This window comes from Polyodon spathula, chromosome 7 (assembly GCF_017654505.1).
Source record: "Polyodon spathula isolate WHYD16114869_AA chromosome 7, ASM1765450v1, whole genome shotgun sequence".
Classification (NCBI taxonomy): domain Eukaryota; kingdom Metazoa; phylum Chordata; class Actinopteri; order Acipenseriformes; family Polyodontidae; genus Polyodon; species Polyodon spathula.
Genome location: NC_054540.1, coordinates 23,010,912 through 23,027,395, shown reverse-complemented (window position 1 = coordinate 23,027,395; position 16,484 = coordinate 23,010,912). Strand labels below are relative to the sequence as shown.

General features: G+C 37.3%; 1 protein-coding gene across 1 annotated transcript in view; it reads left to right on the top strand.

Moving 5' to 3' along the window:
- The window catches only part of LOC121318363 (tyrosine-protein phosphatase non-receptor type 12-like), a 40,459-nt gene that overhangs the window by 7,320 nt on the left and 16,655 nt on the right, over positions 1–16,484 (top strand). Inside the window, exons 2-7 of the mRNA XM_041254937.1 lie at positions 13,186–13,294; positions 13,483–13,559; positions 13,844–13,939; positions 14,512–14,550; positions 14,868–14,939; positions 15,760–15,819. Coding sequence (XP_041110871.1) covers positions 13,186–13,294; positions 13,483–13,559; positions 13,844–13,939; positions 14,512–14,550; positions 14,868–14,939; positions 15,760–15,819 — 453 coding nt within the window. The remainder of the gene's footprint in view (positions 1–13,185; positions 13,295–13,482; positions 13,560–13,843; positions 13,940–14,511; positions 14,551–14,867; positions 14,940–15,759; positions 15,820–16,484) is intronic.

Sequence of the window (16,484 nt, the reverse complement as noted above, 5' to 3'; positions counted from 1 at the left end):
TGTTTGGTATCGGTTTCTATGTTCAAATAGTTGTTTTCAGTTTTTTTTCTTTAACTATATAAAAGTAGAACTGCATATGAACGTACGTCCTTTTAAAGAAAAGTTTAGAAGGTCATGAGACGTCTAATCTAGGTAGCAGATTTCAGTATTTTCCAGCTATTATTAAGATAGACTGTACATATTGGTAGAGTCAGCAGAGATGAGCTTCCATGCTAGTGAGTCAATTCAGAGGTCACATTAACACAAAATTTTGCATCCTAGACGCAAAATAAATCCATTGGACGGAAAATACTTTGTCATGCGTTCATGGGATGCACAGAATGGGAAAGGGATGCAGACATGAATATTCATGGTACTGTAAAACAAGAAAATTTCACAAGCAAGAAATGTTTGCTAATTTAGCTTTATTGAAAATCCGCAAAATGAATGTGCTGTGAAATATTATTCATACATGTGCCGTACATTAAAAGAAAAAGCACAAACATTTATTGCAGCAAAAATTGACCTTGAAGGCCATTAGCGAGATTAAGTTGCCACAAAAAAGCCTGTTTTACAGTAATCTATTACACTGCAGCAATGAGCGTAAAATACTAGCTTGTTTAAAATAAAAAAAAAAAAAAAAAACACATTAATTTAAGGTAAGTCTCATATTTGGCTTTGCCAGCAATATTAAGAATATTTACTTTTAGGTCCTGTCCACACTTCATAACCGATCTTAAGAACCATACACAAAAGCGTTTTAATTAATCCAGCTCAAATTTTTGGGGTCAACACTGAAGTAAGTACCGTTTCCTATTTAGTCGGGCATAATGCGTACACACACTAATGCTGTTAGAATAGTTAAGTTACAGTTCCTAGCAGCACAACGAACATTGGGAAATTAATACGATAGTATCCATCCATGCACTGTATTTTATTTTAAAATAATAGGTTATGCCCTATATTAACAGAGGTCCATATTGCTAAGAAATATTTTGGAAAAAGTAAATGCAAACACACACAAAGTAGGGCTTGAAGTTTTTTGGTTTTATTTTTAATCAGGTGACAAATTTAGTTGATTCTGTTTCATAATTAAACTCAGAAAAAGCTGTTAATTGCAAAACAGTCTTTGCTTTTACCTTCATACCTTGCCTGAGCCTGATTCTGGTCCCTTTAATTTTATTTCATGAATTTTTGCAGTCGCCTAATTTTAAAGTTGTGCTTTTGTTATTTTCCACACTAGTTTAACAGGGAAGCCCTTGCAGATTTTTTTTAAGCATAACATTTTTTCTTTTTGTTTTTTTGCTAAGCAGTCAGCATCTTCAGGGGATTCTCATGAAGAAGATTGCTCATCTGCATTTCAGCCATCTACTTCTGACTACGAGTACTACACCGAAGCAGTTGCAAGCAGTAGTAATGCACAAAAATGCAAACGAAAAATATGTTCATATAATTTTGAATGGGAAATTAAGTATCTGTAGCTTGTTATCAAGACGGCAAGATGTACTGTGTGTGAAAGAACTAAAAATGAGCACAGATGTACAGTTTTTAAAGACTCTTCGCGTAAAAGACACGGCAGTGCTGTTATTGAAATGCAGAAAAATATTGAAACACAGGTAGATGAAGGCAACAAACGGTGCTTAGAATCCCGTTTCATTGTCATGCGAACGGTCTACTGTTAGTATATATATCAAAGAAAAAGCGTACGTCTTTTATATGTATATCTATACACAGACAGATAGATATATACTACTACATGCCATAGAGTTTAAACGTTCAGAAAAATTTACCAAAATGCACATCCCTGGAGTTTCTTAGCCTTTGTGTTAAAATGTGTATTTGTTGCAAAGGTTTGGGCATGTGTGTTTCAGGAATGCATGAACAGAAAAGCTAGCGCAACTTCTGATTCAATTGACAGTTGGGAGCTGTCACTGGTTAGACCTAGAATTCCCCTGTCTTTTGTAGTGTTTGATAGTGAAGAATGAGTTCTGACAGTGTGCATACTGTAGCTCTTTAATCTTCTGTCTAATTAATTTTGTAACCTCCTGTTTTCTGTAATCGGATATATTTCACCAGCACAGAACCCCTATAATGGCAGAGGAAGTTTAGAAAGCTGATCATGATATTGTTGCTCCATAGAGCACATTGCCGATGGGAATCTAAAATTGAAGTGTGTGTCTTTTGTCACCACCCCCTTTGTAACAAATCCTCTTTGCAAAACGGCTGACCTTTTTAGAGTTCTATTGATTTTAGCATTGGATTTCTTTCCATCAATGTGTAGATGATTTCTTCAGTGTACTGACCTTTTTTATGTGTGGCATTCTGTACCTGATAGAACATTAATTGGTGAAGATGAAGAGGATTATTTGTATTTCTATTTAAAACAAACAAAAAAATGAATGTCCAATGACTGTTTTCTCTAGTGGAGAATTGCATTTCAGTGTTATATTTGTCTCTGGGAACTACGTACCTTTTTAAGGTTTGATTTCTATCAGTTGTTTACCAAGTAAGTGTTTTAATCTGGACTGCTCTCTTGTCATTTTGCATGAATATCCTTCAGTTAAATGGGACAACTTTTTTTCCCTACCAATTATCTTCAAATGGCATGACTTGAAGTTGTTGAATCTGGCCTCTCACCATTAGATCCGAGACAGGACGAGACAGACGTTGGAGGTAAATTTCAGTAGAATCCTAAATTGGACTGCTTCCATTCCATTAAACACTGCTCTCACTGTTAAAGCATTTGTTTTGATTACCTTGCAGCCAAGAGAATGTTGTGCAACTTTATTGACTCAAAGACAAGACAGACCTGTGCTCGGCTGGAGCGGAACAAGTCCATTTAACTATGTAACCGTTGACCTTGTTAATGATGTTTCTGGCCTTGTAAAAATGTATGTGGTGCCAGCTGCTTTTCATTTCACATGCCCAACATGTGTTGTATGCATGTAAACAGTATTAAAATGAATTTCTCTGCATGCAGATTATTTAGCATTCTGACATAGTATTTAAAGTATCTTTTATTTAACCAAACTGAAAATGAGCCATGAAATAGCATATAACACCCAGTGTTCCTCCCTGATATATCTTTTAGTCTACCTGCGGAGACTACAGAACTGAAGGGTCTTAAATAGTGATTTTGAAGGGCACTTTAAAGCTTCAACACAGTAAGCTCGAAGTTCAGTCCGCAGGTGTTTCCTGAAGATAATTAATTGTTTAGCTTATTTTATATCACCATATTTCACTGCAAGCGTCTGGAATTGTGTTAAGGAACATGATGGTGTTTTAATTTAAGCGATGGCTGGCACTTGCTTACAATTTGCCCATGATTACTGAATACCTGCTCAGTAGGGACTGATGTTGCCAGGATGCTTAATACTTCTGACCAATGGTACAACTTTTGGTATGATCTTGGTAGTTTTTCTTCATTTTTACATGGTGGGGGTGGTGGTGGTTCAGATGAATAAATGCAGATTTCGTTTTGAAGTTTTGTAGAGTGCCATCTCATTAAATGGTCATGCAGATTAATTGTGTTACTGGAGTATAACAAATATTACTTTTACTTTTTTGCTATCTTACTTTAGAAAATAATTTTCCAAACATTGGAAGGCATTGTAGCTCGGGCGATACAGCAGCATTTGTAATTCTAGCACAACGCTCTTAACTTGTTCTGTTACTTTGAAGACTCCTGCACAGATCCAGTCCCATCAGTAAACACTTGCAGGGGGCGGGGCAGGGGGGGACAAGGTGAGCTCAATCACATGCCGGTTCAGAGTCAGACCTTTATGTGGTATCTGTCGCCGATAGTAGGTCGAACAGGGATGCTTAAAAGAATGGGGTGAATGGAAAATACCAGTTGCTCAGCTGACCTACATGTACAAACTGCTTTTCCTGTTTCTTTTTAAAACATGTTGTATATTAAAAATAATATTTTGACAATGCTCGTAATTCTAAGTGTTCATTTAAAATGTAAGACTGGTTGGTTTGCACTTTGCAGTTTCTCAAATGGTAAAAAAGGATCTTTAATTAACCCGTTTTACTTTTTAAGAAGTTTTATACCAGTTTCCTTTTATTTTTATTAAGATCCAATAGCTGTGTTGACTAGCTGAAGAAAGGCAGTGTGACTGAATGAAACGTTTCATCTGTATTCTGTTGTCGGCGGCAGAATGTGCAGGATTTCTGAGGTCCAGCTGCCCGCAGTCTTTATTATGCACAGTGTGCGTGTTGAATTCTGAGGGGGAAAACAGTTATTGTGCTGCTTTAACAAAACAAAAATAGCAAGCAGGGTCGGAGCTGTGTCTATGGATAGGTTACTTTTGTTGCAGTCTTTAGAAAATGCAATCTGAAGAGTAACAGACTAATCCAGTTAGTATTCATACTGTGTTTCTTCAATATTTAGTCTTGTTTTCTTGGTCTACTTATTGTGTGCAAATATCCAAAATCTCCACCATTTTACAGTTTTCTGTAAACTGTTTTACCCATATAATTTTGGCTTTGAAGTAACATTCTTTTAAATAGAAAATGTATTTTATCTTACCCTCCATTTCAGGAACTGAAACAATGACCTCTTTTAAAAGGGGTCCAGTATTTGATTGGAGACTCCCACTGTGGTACTCCTACTACTGTAGCATGTTAATAATATTTTCATACCCACATGGAGACCCCGGTTCCAGTGTATTTCAGAAGTACTGCACATTTTTAGAACATAGTGCTTGTGTAGGTCATGTTGTGTTCTCATAGCCTACTGCATAGTAGTTTCTTTTTGAAAGGCAATATTAAAATCAAATGGCAACATTTGCTTGTTATAATAAATGGGATTCACATCGAGCATTGTTTCTCAGTGTAAAGGGTTAATATTGTGACTGTGTGTTTTGCTGTAGTGTCAGTAATTCTGGTGCATGTTTGAATTTGTAATTTTCTTATCAAGCTGGGGTTGTACTAAACTGAAGGACACATTGAATTGTGTAGGACAGGGTTTTTTTTTTTTTTTTTTTTAATGGAACCAGGGTTTCTTCAGTTTAGTAGTACCCCAAAACGGATCTACCAAGAGTTTACTGTGTTGTGTAAAGTTTCAATTTTGTTACCAGTACTGATGGAATTTTGACCTAAAAAATCTTGTAAAACAAACCCAGCATGATAAGCTTCTGAGAAAGACCAGGGTTCTCGCCAGCGCTGTTGAGCGTAACGGCCTGTTACATTGTTACCAGGAAAAATGACGCTGTATTCAGGTGGCTATGCTGTGTTTTTAGTTTGCATAACTGACAAAAAATGATCATAATCCTGTGAAACATAGTTGATTATTCCTTTATGTGAGAAATTGATTTTCTTAATATACTTGTTTCAGCTCTCAATACTCTTCAGTGGGTTGGTTGTGACAGCATGTTCTTTAGGTTGGTGTGTGTAACGTGTGCGACACGGAGACAAGATTAAACTTCACTGAACTTTATTAGCACGTTCCCCCCATTTGATAGATGAGATAAATCCTGGGTGCGGCCCTGATACACAGCTCTGTAACAACCAACACCGGTGCAGATCTTTGTTAATATACCATAACTACGTTCCCTCTACGACTTTCATTTAGTTAACCACTGTGGCTAAAGTAACTTAACATTTTTAGCACACTGGAAAAACTTTTAGCCACTTAACAATACTGTAAACAAGTTAAGCATACTGTTTCAGCAAGGCAAAAAGACTTGTATTTTGTTTTGAAAACCTGTAGATATTTAAATGCCAGACCCTACCATTTAAAGTACACATAAATATGATATTTAAATTGCACTATAACTCTGATTCCCATTTAATAAATGGCAAACTTAGTCCCACATGAAAAAAAGTCATTACAGATTTCCTATATTCTGAATAGGTTTGCAGCGATATTAAGAACATAAGAACATAAGAAAGTTTACAAACAAGAGGAGGCCATTCGGCCCATCTTGCTCGTTTGGTTGTTAGTAGCTTATTGATCCCAGAATCTCATCAAGCAGCTTCTTGAAGGATCCCAGGGTGTCAGCTTCAACAACATTACTGGGGAGTTGATTCCAGACCCTCACGATTCTCCGTGTAAAAAAGTGCCTCCTATTTTCTGTTCTGAATGCCCCTTTGTCTAATCTCAATTTGTGACCCCCTGGTCCTTGTTTCTTTTTTCAGGTCGAAAACGCCCCTTGGGTCGACATTGTCAATACCTTTTAGAATTTTGAATGCTTGAATTAGGTCGCCGCGTAGTCTTCTTTGTTCAAGACTGAACAGATTCAATTCTTTTAGCCTGTCTGCATATGACATGCCTTTTAAGCCCGGAATAATTCTGGTCGCTCTTCTTTGCACTCTTTCTAGAGCAGCAATATCTTTTTTATAGCGAGGTGACCAGAACTGCACACAATATTCAAGATGAGGTCTTACTAGTGCATTGTACAGTTTTAACATTACTTCCCTTGATTTAAATTCAACACTTTTCACAGTGTATCTGAGCCTCTTGTTAGCCTTTTTTATAGCTTCCCCACATTGTCTAGATGAAGACATTTCTGAGTCAACAAAAACTCCTAGGTCTTTTTCATAGATTCCTTCTCCAATTTCAGTATCTCCCATATGATATTTATAATGTACATTTTTATTTCCTGCGTGCAGTACCTTACACTTTTCTCTATTAAATGTCATTTGCCATGTGTCTGCCCAGTTCTGAATCTTGTCTAGATCATTTTGAATGACCTTTGCTGCTGCAACAGTGTTTGCCATGCCTCCTATTTTTGTGTCCTCTGCAAATTTAATAAGTTTGCTTACTATACCAGAATCTAAATCATTAATGTAGATTAGGAATACCACACTCTATTCTGAGGTTTTTCCTCTAATCAGTACTTTCTGTTTTCTACATGTTAACCACTCCCTAATCCATGTACATGTGTTTCTTTGAATCCCAACTGCATTCAGTTTGAGAATTAATCTTTTGTGCAGGACTTTGTCAAAAGCTTTCTGGAAATCTAAATAAACCATGTCATATGCTTTGCAATTATCCATTACACCGTGTAACAAATTATTTTTATTTTTTTTGTTCCTGGGTAGTAAGTGTTATTTCCTAATTGCTTATGCCTCAAAAGTATAGAAAATGGCTATTATTCCCCACAAACTATGCTTTTGTGACCAGGACGGGTAAATTTCAAAATATCACGATTTCCAATGAGAAAACGGGCGCTTTTGTGTCTTTTTGTTCACATAAAGTCAGAAAAAAACAACATATGAATCCAAATTAACATGTATTTATACTAAAGTAATACAAAAATGACTACAAAAAATGTTGTTTTTTTCTGACTTTATGTGAACGAAAAGACACACATTTGCCCGTTTTCCCATTGGAAATAGTGATATTTTGAAATATCACTGTCCTGGTCACAAAAGCAAAGTTTGTGGGGAATAATAGCCATTTTCTATACTTTTGAGGCATAAGCAATTAGGAAATAACACTTACTACCCAGGAACAAAAATTGTGTTACATTGTGTTATCGATGTTGCATCCTCAAAAAAAAATCAAGCAAGTTAGTTAGACACGATCTCCCTTTCCTAAAACCATGTTGACTGTCTCCCAGGACCCTGTTACCATATAGGTAATTTTCCATTTTGGATCTTTTTATAGATTCCATAAGTTTGCATATAATAGAAGTCAGGCTTACTGGTCTGTAGTTACCTGGTTCAGTTTTGTTTCCCTTTTTGTGGATCGGTATTACGTTTGCAATTTTGCAGTCTGTCGGTACCACCTCTGTGTCAAGAGACTGCTGCATGATCTTGGTTAGCGGTTTGTAAATAACTTCTTTCATTTCTTTGAGTACTATTGGGAGGATCTCATCCGGCCCAGGGGATTTGTTTATTTTAAGAGCTACTAGTCCCTTTAACACTTCTGCCTCGGTTATGCTAAAGTTATTTAAAACTGGATAGGAACTGGATGACGTGGGGCCTGTTGTCCGTATCCTCCTTTGTAAAAACTTGTGAAAAGTAATCATTTAATATATTTGCTATTTTTTTTTTTCTTCATCTACGATTTTGCCATTTGTATCTCTTAAACATTTAACCTCCTCTTTGAATGTTCTCTTGCTGTTGTAATATTGGAAAAAACATTTTGGAATTGGTTTTAGCCCCCATAGCAATGTTCATTTCTATTTCTCTCTTGGCCTTTCTAACTTCCTTTTTGACTTGTGTTTGCAGATCTGTGTACTCTTTCTGTTTACTTTCTTTTTGGTCCTTTTTTAATGCTCTGCAAAGTGCCTTTTTTCACTGTATTTTTTTTTAATTGCTTTATTAAACCATTTTGGCAATTTAGTTTTACATTTAGATTTGTCTACTTTAGGGATGTAATTGTTTTGCGCCTCTAGTACAACATTTTTGAAGAACAGCCATCCTTTTTCTGTGGATGTTTTCTCTATTTTACTCCAATCTACTTCTGCTGGTGTCTGATTCATACCTTCATAGTTTGCTTTTCTAAAATTGTAAACCTTAGCTTCAGTCTTTGCTTTTGGGGTTTTAAAAAACACTTCAAATGAGACCATGTTGTGGTCTGAGTTTGCTAGTGGTTCTCTGACCTCTGTTTTATTTATTCTGTCTTCGTTATTTGAAAAGACTAAATCAAGGCATGCCTCCCCTCTAGTCGTTGCCTTGACAAATTGTATTAGGAAGCAGTCATTTGTCATTTCCACCATTTCTATTTCATCCGTCGTGCTACCCACCGGGTTTTCCCATTTTATATGGGGCAAGTTGAAATCCCCCATTAGTATGGCTTCTCCTTTGCTACACGCATTTCTAGTGTCATTGTATAACAGAATATTTTACTCACTGTCTGAATCTGGCGGTCTATAGCATGCTCCTATTATTATTCCCTTTTAATTTTTGTCCGTTATTCTGACCCATATTGATTCGGCTTTATTTTCTTTGTCTAGTTTTAACACCTGAGCTTCAAGACTGTTTCTTATGTATAGCGCTACCCCTCCTCCTCTTCTGTCCTGCCTGTCTTTCCTATACAGTGTATACCCACAAATATTATATTCGTCCCCATCACTCTCAGACAGCCAAGTTTCTGTAACACTTATCGCATCATAGTTACTTGTTAGTGCAGTAGCTTCAAGTTCTAGAATTTTGTTTCTGATACTTCTAGCATTTAGATAAATACATTTAATGGTTGTCTTACCTGAGTTGTTGTCCTTGTTTTGATGCGGTCCCCCTTCTGTTTTTTTTGTTGATTTCTCCCCCCTTCCTTTCTAGTTTAAATGCTTCTGAACCTGCTCGAGGATCTTTTCTCCAAGTAGATTGGTTCCCTTGTTATTTAAGTGCAGTCCGTCCCGACTATACAGATAGTCCTCGTTGTAGAATGTGGTCCAATGATCAAGATAGGTGAAGCCTTCCCGTGTGCACCACGTCTTCAGCCATGCGTTTTGATTAATTATTTCCAGCTGTCCGTATGGTCCTTTGCAAGGTGCCGGTAGTATACCAGAAAATACCACAGTTTTGGTTTTCTCTTTTAATTTCCTTCCTAGCTCTCTGAGTTTGTTTTGCAGGGATTTTGGTCTGTCTCTTCCAATGTTGTTTGTACCGATGTGGACGACTACTGCCGGGTCGTCTCCTGTTCGTTCTAGGAGCCTGTCCACGTTCTCGGTGATGTGCTTGACAGAGGCTCCCGGAAGGCAGCACACTGTTGTAGTAAGGGGGTCCAAACTGCGAATTGAACTTGTTGTGTTTCTCAATGTGGAGTCCCCAACAATCATGACCTCTCCTTTTTGCTGTCTGGTCACCACCGTCAATAGGGTCCTGGATGTTGTTTCTTTCGTTCTCTTGTTGTTGGTTCTGCTCATCAAAATTCTGAAGTGACCAGATTTTGATTTCTGGTGGTTGTGTTTGACAAAGTTTCTTTTTTTCCCTGCTTCTGCCTACCTGAACCCAGCTGTTCTGACCTTCTATCTCCCTGGTGGCTTTCAGTCTGTTAGGGGTGATGCAGACTTCCATGAATTGTGGGTGTGCCAGCTCCTCAGGATCCTGTTGCTGTCTCACTTCTTCCAGCTCCATTTCTAGCATATTAGTTTATGCAAGTCCTGGATCGCGCGGCACTTTACGCACACTTGATTTAGCTCCGCTGGGTTTTCTCGGATTTCCCACATCAAGTAGGTGTAACAGATTACTGGCTTGAAGACCATGTTGATTGGGTTTTTTGAAGTTTAGTTTCTTCTGCAGCTGTCAGCCTGCTTTCAAACTGCTTCTAAACTGCTCTGCACTTTTCCATGCCTGTACTTATTCCACGCTGTCGCTTCTACTCGCTGTCGCTGGGAAGACTGTCTCGTTATTAGCTGCGTTGTTCTGCTGTGCTGTTGGCTCCTCCCCTCGTCCGTGTCTCAGAACGGCGCTGAATTTGAATCGGCTGCTCAGAGTTTCAGTTTGTTATCAGAAAAACACATGCGGCTGTTTGACTTTGAGCTGCAGTGTTTGCCCAATGTCCTGTGTTTTCTGATTAAAGCAATTAAATGTAATTTCTCCTTACTGCTTCTAAACTGCTCTGCACTTTTCCACGCCTGTACTTCTCCCACGCTGTTGCTTCCACTCACTGTACTGCATAATCCTTTACATTATTTTGACTGTGACACGGTTTTCTTTCCACTACAGAACGGTAAAGCAATATTGTGCCAGTAGACAGTGCTATTAGTGTATGTTAATATTAATGCCTTCTGACCGTGTTCTTTCACCTGTGACTACTCAGTAATATTGCACCGATTTTGACATTAAAACTCTAAGTCATAGACTAGTGAGACTAATCCTTCTTTTTAAAATAATGTGTATTATTTTATTAAATTATTCCTCTTTCGAATCCACTCTGTTGCTATTTCCAAAATATATTTCAGCACATTTTAAAGAGCAAACAAACAATGGGGGACAAAATAAAAACAATAAAAAAATTTAGCTGCGATCTTGAAGCTGCGTGTTTCTGGCTTGCCGTCTGTGAAAATGTTCTTTCGGGACCAGAGGGTATGTTTGAAATCATGACTGCTTCACCTCCCTGTGACTAGTATCACAGTCATATTTTAGTTGTGTGCATGGGTGACTGGTATTCCCTGGGCTGCATCTTTCGGAACATGATTCTGGTAATTGGTCTGTACAACTTGTTTTCATTTTTTTTCATCAAGCTGGGAACGTAGCCTATCAAGCTGGGGTTAAATACATAAATCGTTCAGGTGAAGAACAATAATTTGTATTCCAAACAGTTGAGATATTCAATCTTTTTATTTCAAGGTCTTTAGAAAAAAATCCAAAGTTCCACAATTTTACAGTAATCCCTTTGTAGGAGTTCTGTTTCCCATAGATAGATTTTCATATAGTATGTAGGTTTTAAAATATAAAATGTGGGGGACAGTTTTACTTGCGATAATTGGGGGGGGGAGGGGGGACGTTTGTTGTATATTCCTTAACTATGGAACAACAGTGACAAACAGGTTTTCCACTTATTCTTGCAAGCACACATGTGATCAAGTGTAAGTTACGTCTTGTAATGGTGCAACAACCATATCAGAACAACAACAAAAAAAGCAAAACTCCACAATCACATGATCACAGTAAAGTTTATTGGAATATTTAAATTGTGAGATGATGTACATTATTAGTATAGCAGTTTTTTTAGTAATCAGTAAGTAGCTTTATTATTTTAACTACAAATAATACAATACAACTCACATGCAGAAACTACTATGCAGTAGTTAAAATATAAAATAAATAAAATGACAGTCGCAAATTAAAAATGTTTAGAAAACCTAATTTTTACACTGTTTTTCAAAGAAAAAGAAAAACTCACTAATTATATCCAATCGTAGGCCATTCTTAATGTCTTGAAAGTTGAAAACCGGTTTCTCAGTCGGACAGAAATGATAACACTATGGCAAAAATCTAGTTTCCCCTCCGTTGAATGGCGTCCATGCGTCGCTAGGGAGTACGTCGTCCTATGACGCAGACTCTGCATCTACCTACTGACAACCATAGGATATTATTATGCTGACAACTACTTCTACAAAGCATAAGCATGTGCATGACTTGTCCTGCCTTGCCTGCAGGGGGTGGCGAAGATCTCAGTTTCTTTCCCTGCCCCGCCCCCTGCTCCTGCCCCCACCCTGCTCCCTCTCATCCCACCACCATGCTGTGAAAAATTATTGGCGAGAACCCTGAAAACTACTCTTTCGCTGCCCGAAGTGAAACTGTTATACTGTAAGTGAGTTGAAGATGAATTTGCAATATACTGGAGAATGAATTTACATGTAAAGTATAGTTCAGTTGAATTAATACAATGTGGTATTTTACTGGAGTGGGAGTACCGTATGATGATTGTGAAGAGTTTGGTTGGTTTTTCAGCATGCATGCTTTCTCTGTGGTAGGAACCAACACAATGTCTAAATTTACGGTATTTAGGCAGCCCATCCTCTGAGGACAGGATGTAAACTCCCAGTGTGTTCACTTTTCAGCTATCATGCATTAGCGGTCCTGTTGTGTTTAGAGATTTACATCTGTATTTGGATTTGCAAGGTCAGATTGACCCTCTTTTCACATTTCAAATAATTCACTGACGTGATAGTAGTACACAGGTGTTTAAACGTAGCTTGAACTGTCTCATTGTGACAGGATCTTGAGTCTCTGTCTTTTCCACTTGTTTGCTTGTTTTACCATTTAATGTTCAAGGTTTCTCTCCAAACAATTTTAAGTCTTTTTATATTGAATCCCCTTTTTTTTTATTTTACCTTTAGTGCACAAAGTTATCAATAGACAAGTTACTGTATCTACAGTATAAAGCATGGGAGTACAATACCAAAACGCGCATGCTCTTTAATAGGGTTGTAATTCATTTCTCGTAACACTTTCAGCATCTTTCATCCACATTCTGTGTGAGCTGCAGGATCAGCACTCGTACTGTTTTCTTGTTTGTTTTTCTTTTGAAAGTCTTAACTTCCGAACGCATTGCTGGATTGATGTCAGAATGTGTGTAAGGCTTAGTGGGGGAACAAAGCATGCATGGGTACAGTTCATTATACAAAAGTGTGCCCCTCAAACATCCTTTGGCTACAGTAAATGGATCTATGAGTGTAATAGTTTTTGGGAACACAGTGGTGTGACCTGCTGTGTTACTGTAGGCAAACAACCTCCTAGTTTTGATACACTTGTTTGAAACGTATACTGACTTTTTTTTTTTTTTTTTATATATCATTACAGAGATTACGAAGATTATCCACCAAATATAGAACTGAAAAAATTTACCCAACCAATGTTGGAGAAAAAGAAGAAAATGTTAAAAGGAATAGATATAAAGATATCTTGCCTTGTAAGTATTGTAGATATGTTTCTGTTAACTTCCACAGCGGTTAGAGTATTGGTTAAGACTGCTGGTGAGCTTGGATATGCACTACTATAGGGGTCATTTTTTATGAACTCTTGAATTGTAAAAGGGGGTGGGGTTTACTGTTCAGCAATAAGTGACATTTATTGATTGATCTTTTTATTTTTTTGCAGTTGACCACAGCAGGGTAAAGGTAACATTAAAACCCTCCCCTCAGGACTCTGATTACATCAATGCTAACTTTATTAAGGTAATGGCAGTGTATGTTTAGTCGAATGATATTCAGATGAGTTTGAGGTTCTGAAATAGAGAGTAGCATTGTCTGGTTCAGGTTACTTTCAGTAAAAGTATGAGGTTTTGTTATTGCTTACACTGTCGTCTAGTAATACACTCCAGTATTGCCACGTTAAACTGTCTTATATGTTGGCGCTTGTTGTTGTTTTTTTTTTTTTCCCTGTAAAAAATACTTTTTTTTTCTGTATTGCATTTCTTTCTAGCTAAGTTTTTTTCCCCTCTATTCATTCTGATTTCCAGGGAGTGCATGGGCCAAAGGCATACATTGCAACCCAAGGGCCACTGGCCAACACAGTAATAGATTTCTGGAGGATGATCTGGGAATATAATGTTGCAGTAAGTAATTTTAAACAGTTCGCACTTGTCATGAATACACAGATGTACCTCTGAATACTTGTACCTCTGTGTATTCAGCACTTTTTTGGGGGGGGGTGGGCGGGGGGGGGTCCCCCCCACCCGGCCCGCAACCCTCCGTAGTTACAATCAAGCACTTCGTTCTTCTTTCGGACTGACTTGATTGCTTAAAAAAAAAAAAAAAAAAAAAAAAAAAAAATCTTATTTGTTAAATAAGATCAGGTGCTGTCTTAAGAGAGAGAATGCCAACATTTTGTTTAATTTGACCATTACATTAGTCCAAAATAGAAACAAACTTAACACCCTTTCAGTATGACCTTTATCCAGTGGATATCTTTGGTCACTCTTGTTGGTAGATTAGTTAACTGCTGCATAGCTCTTGCAAATTTATTCTGCAATGTTTGTTTTGTACAGAACTCGAGTTATGGGTTATGGACCAATAACAAAAAAAAGGCCTGCTACTCCATGTTATTGACATTATTAGAGGATGTCAAATACTAATGGCCTGGCCACCACTGTGTGTCACTAATTTATACTATTGATATTTTTTTCAGATTATTGTAATGGCTTGTCGAGAATTTGAAATGGGACGGGTAAGTCTATTTATATTGTGTATCTGAAATTGTGATCGTCTTCCATGATGACCTGAACCATATTGAAGGTTCTCTGAAATGATGCCATGCAAGGATACCTATTTTTCATAGACAAATGTGCATGATTGTTTTCTACCTTGACCGTAACATAGGATAGTTCAGCACTGTTTGACTGCAACACAGCATTTGTTACATTCTCTGAGGTACCACAATATATAGGGCTGTGTTGATAAAGATGTGACACTGAATTGTTAGTGCAGCTTGTAACATCTTGAAAATGTTTTAATTCAGATTTGCAAATTACTTTTTCTCTGTAGAAAAAATGTGAACGGTACTTTCCATTTTATGGGGATGAACCCTTATCTTTTGGACCATTTCAGATTTCTTGTGTAAGTTTTTATTCCACCACTACTCATATTGCCTTTTTGTGTCGTGTATATAGAATAAAGTTTTGCTTTCTACTGATTCATGACAACATATTTATAACGTCTTGTCTGTGGTTATAACAGCAGTTGGAACACATTTGAATTGTATATGTATTTCATTGTGGTTGTAAAGATGCTTGTTACAGACTGTCACAATTCAGGATATATTTGCCTGTGCTGTTTTATGCCAATTAAGAGTAGATTATGAATGTTGTGGGGAGGTTGAAGTTAACCACATTTATTTATTTATTTTATTTTTATTTAGCTGGATGGGCCACTTGAACACTGTATCTTTAAGCTTTCCTATCTTCTGTGACACAAGATTGAATTTAATATGAGCTATAGTTTGGAAGTAACCTGTTTGGGTTTTGTAAGGGAAAGTTAATTTTGCATAGAGGTCAGCGCTCTTTCCCAACACAATCTAACATCTGTAGAAACATAAAAGGAGCTAATGGGCTGTGACAAAAGACAAAATGCATGCTTGTTCTGAAAGGTCTGCTGTAATTTAAGATAAAATGGATGGTGAAAGGGTTTATGAAACAAAAAAAAAAAAGTTTCCACAATTCAGTAATTGAACAAAGATATCTACTGGGGAAACAGCTGAATAATTTGGTTTCAAAACTCATTGGATTATATAATTTTATAAATGAGTTAGATATTTTAGTTATCAGATTGAAATGTGAATGGGAATCATCCTCTGTAACTGGATACAAAAATATATTCTTTGTGTTTTGATTGACATTAATATTTGAATTTAGCATTCTTATGTATTTCTCTTTTTAAGGAGGCTGAACAAGCTAGAACTGACTACTTCATAAGAACTCTCCTAGCTGAGTTTAATAATGTGAGTATTTTTTTTAAGTTCTCTGTCATAACATACCCCACCACCTACATTTTAAGAAAACAATATTTGTTTGTTTATATGTTTATATACACACCAGATTAAAATCTATCTATATCTATCTAAAAGAAAAAATGCATAGGTATTTTGAATGTACTTTTTATAGCATTAGTATGGCAGTTTGCATAGTTAAATAGACAGTTCCAAAGAGCCTTAACCTGACAGAAATAATGCCCACCATTGGCATCGATGACGGCCTGTCATCTTTTGCCCATGAATCGAATCAGAGCCTGGGGAATGGCAGCCCACTCTTGCTCAAGTGCCTAGAAAAGTCCTTGTAACATCTGTGGCACAGGGTGACACCGTCGATCAAGCTCATCCCATAAATGCTCGATGGGGTTCAGATCTGGTGATCGAGACGGCCAGGGAAGCACTTGAACGTTGCTCTGAGTGAGGAAAGCTGTGGTGGTCTGGGCTGTGTGAGGTCGTGCATTGCCATGCTGGAAAGTGACGTTACGATGGTTCACGAATGGGATCACAGCCGTATGATCTCATGACAATAGCACTGGGCTGTCAGGTTGCCAAGGTTGGTTCTGCCACTGTCTGAGATTGAGATTGCTGCCCACACCATGACACTCCCTTGATCATTATAATATGATATTAAGCAA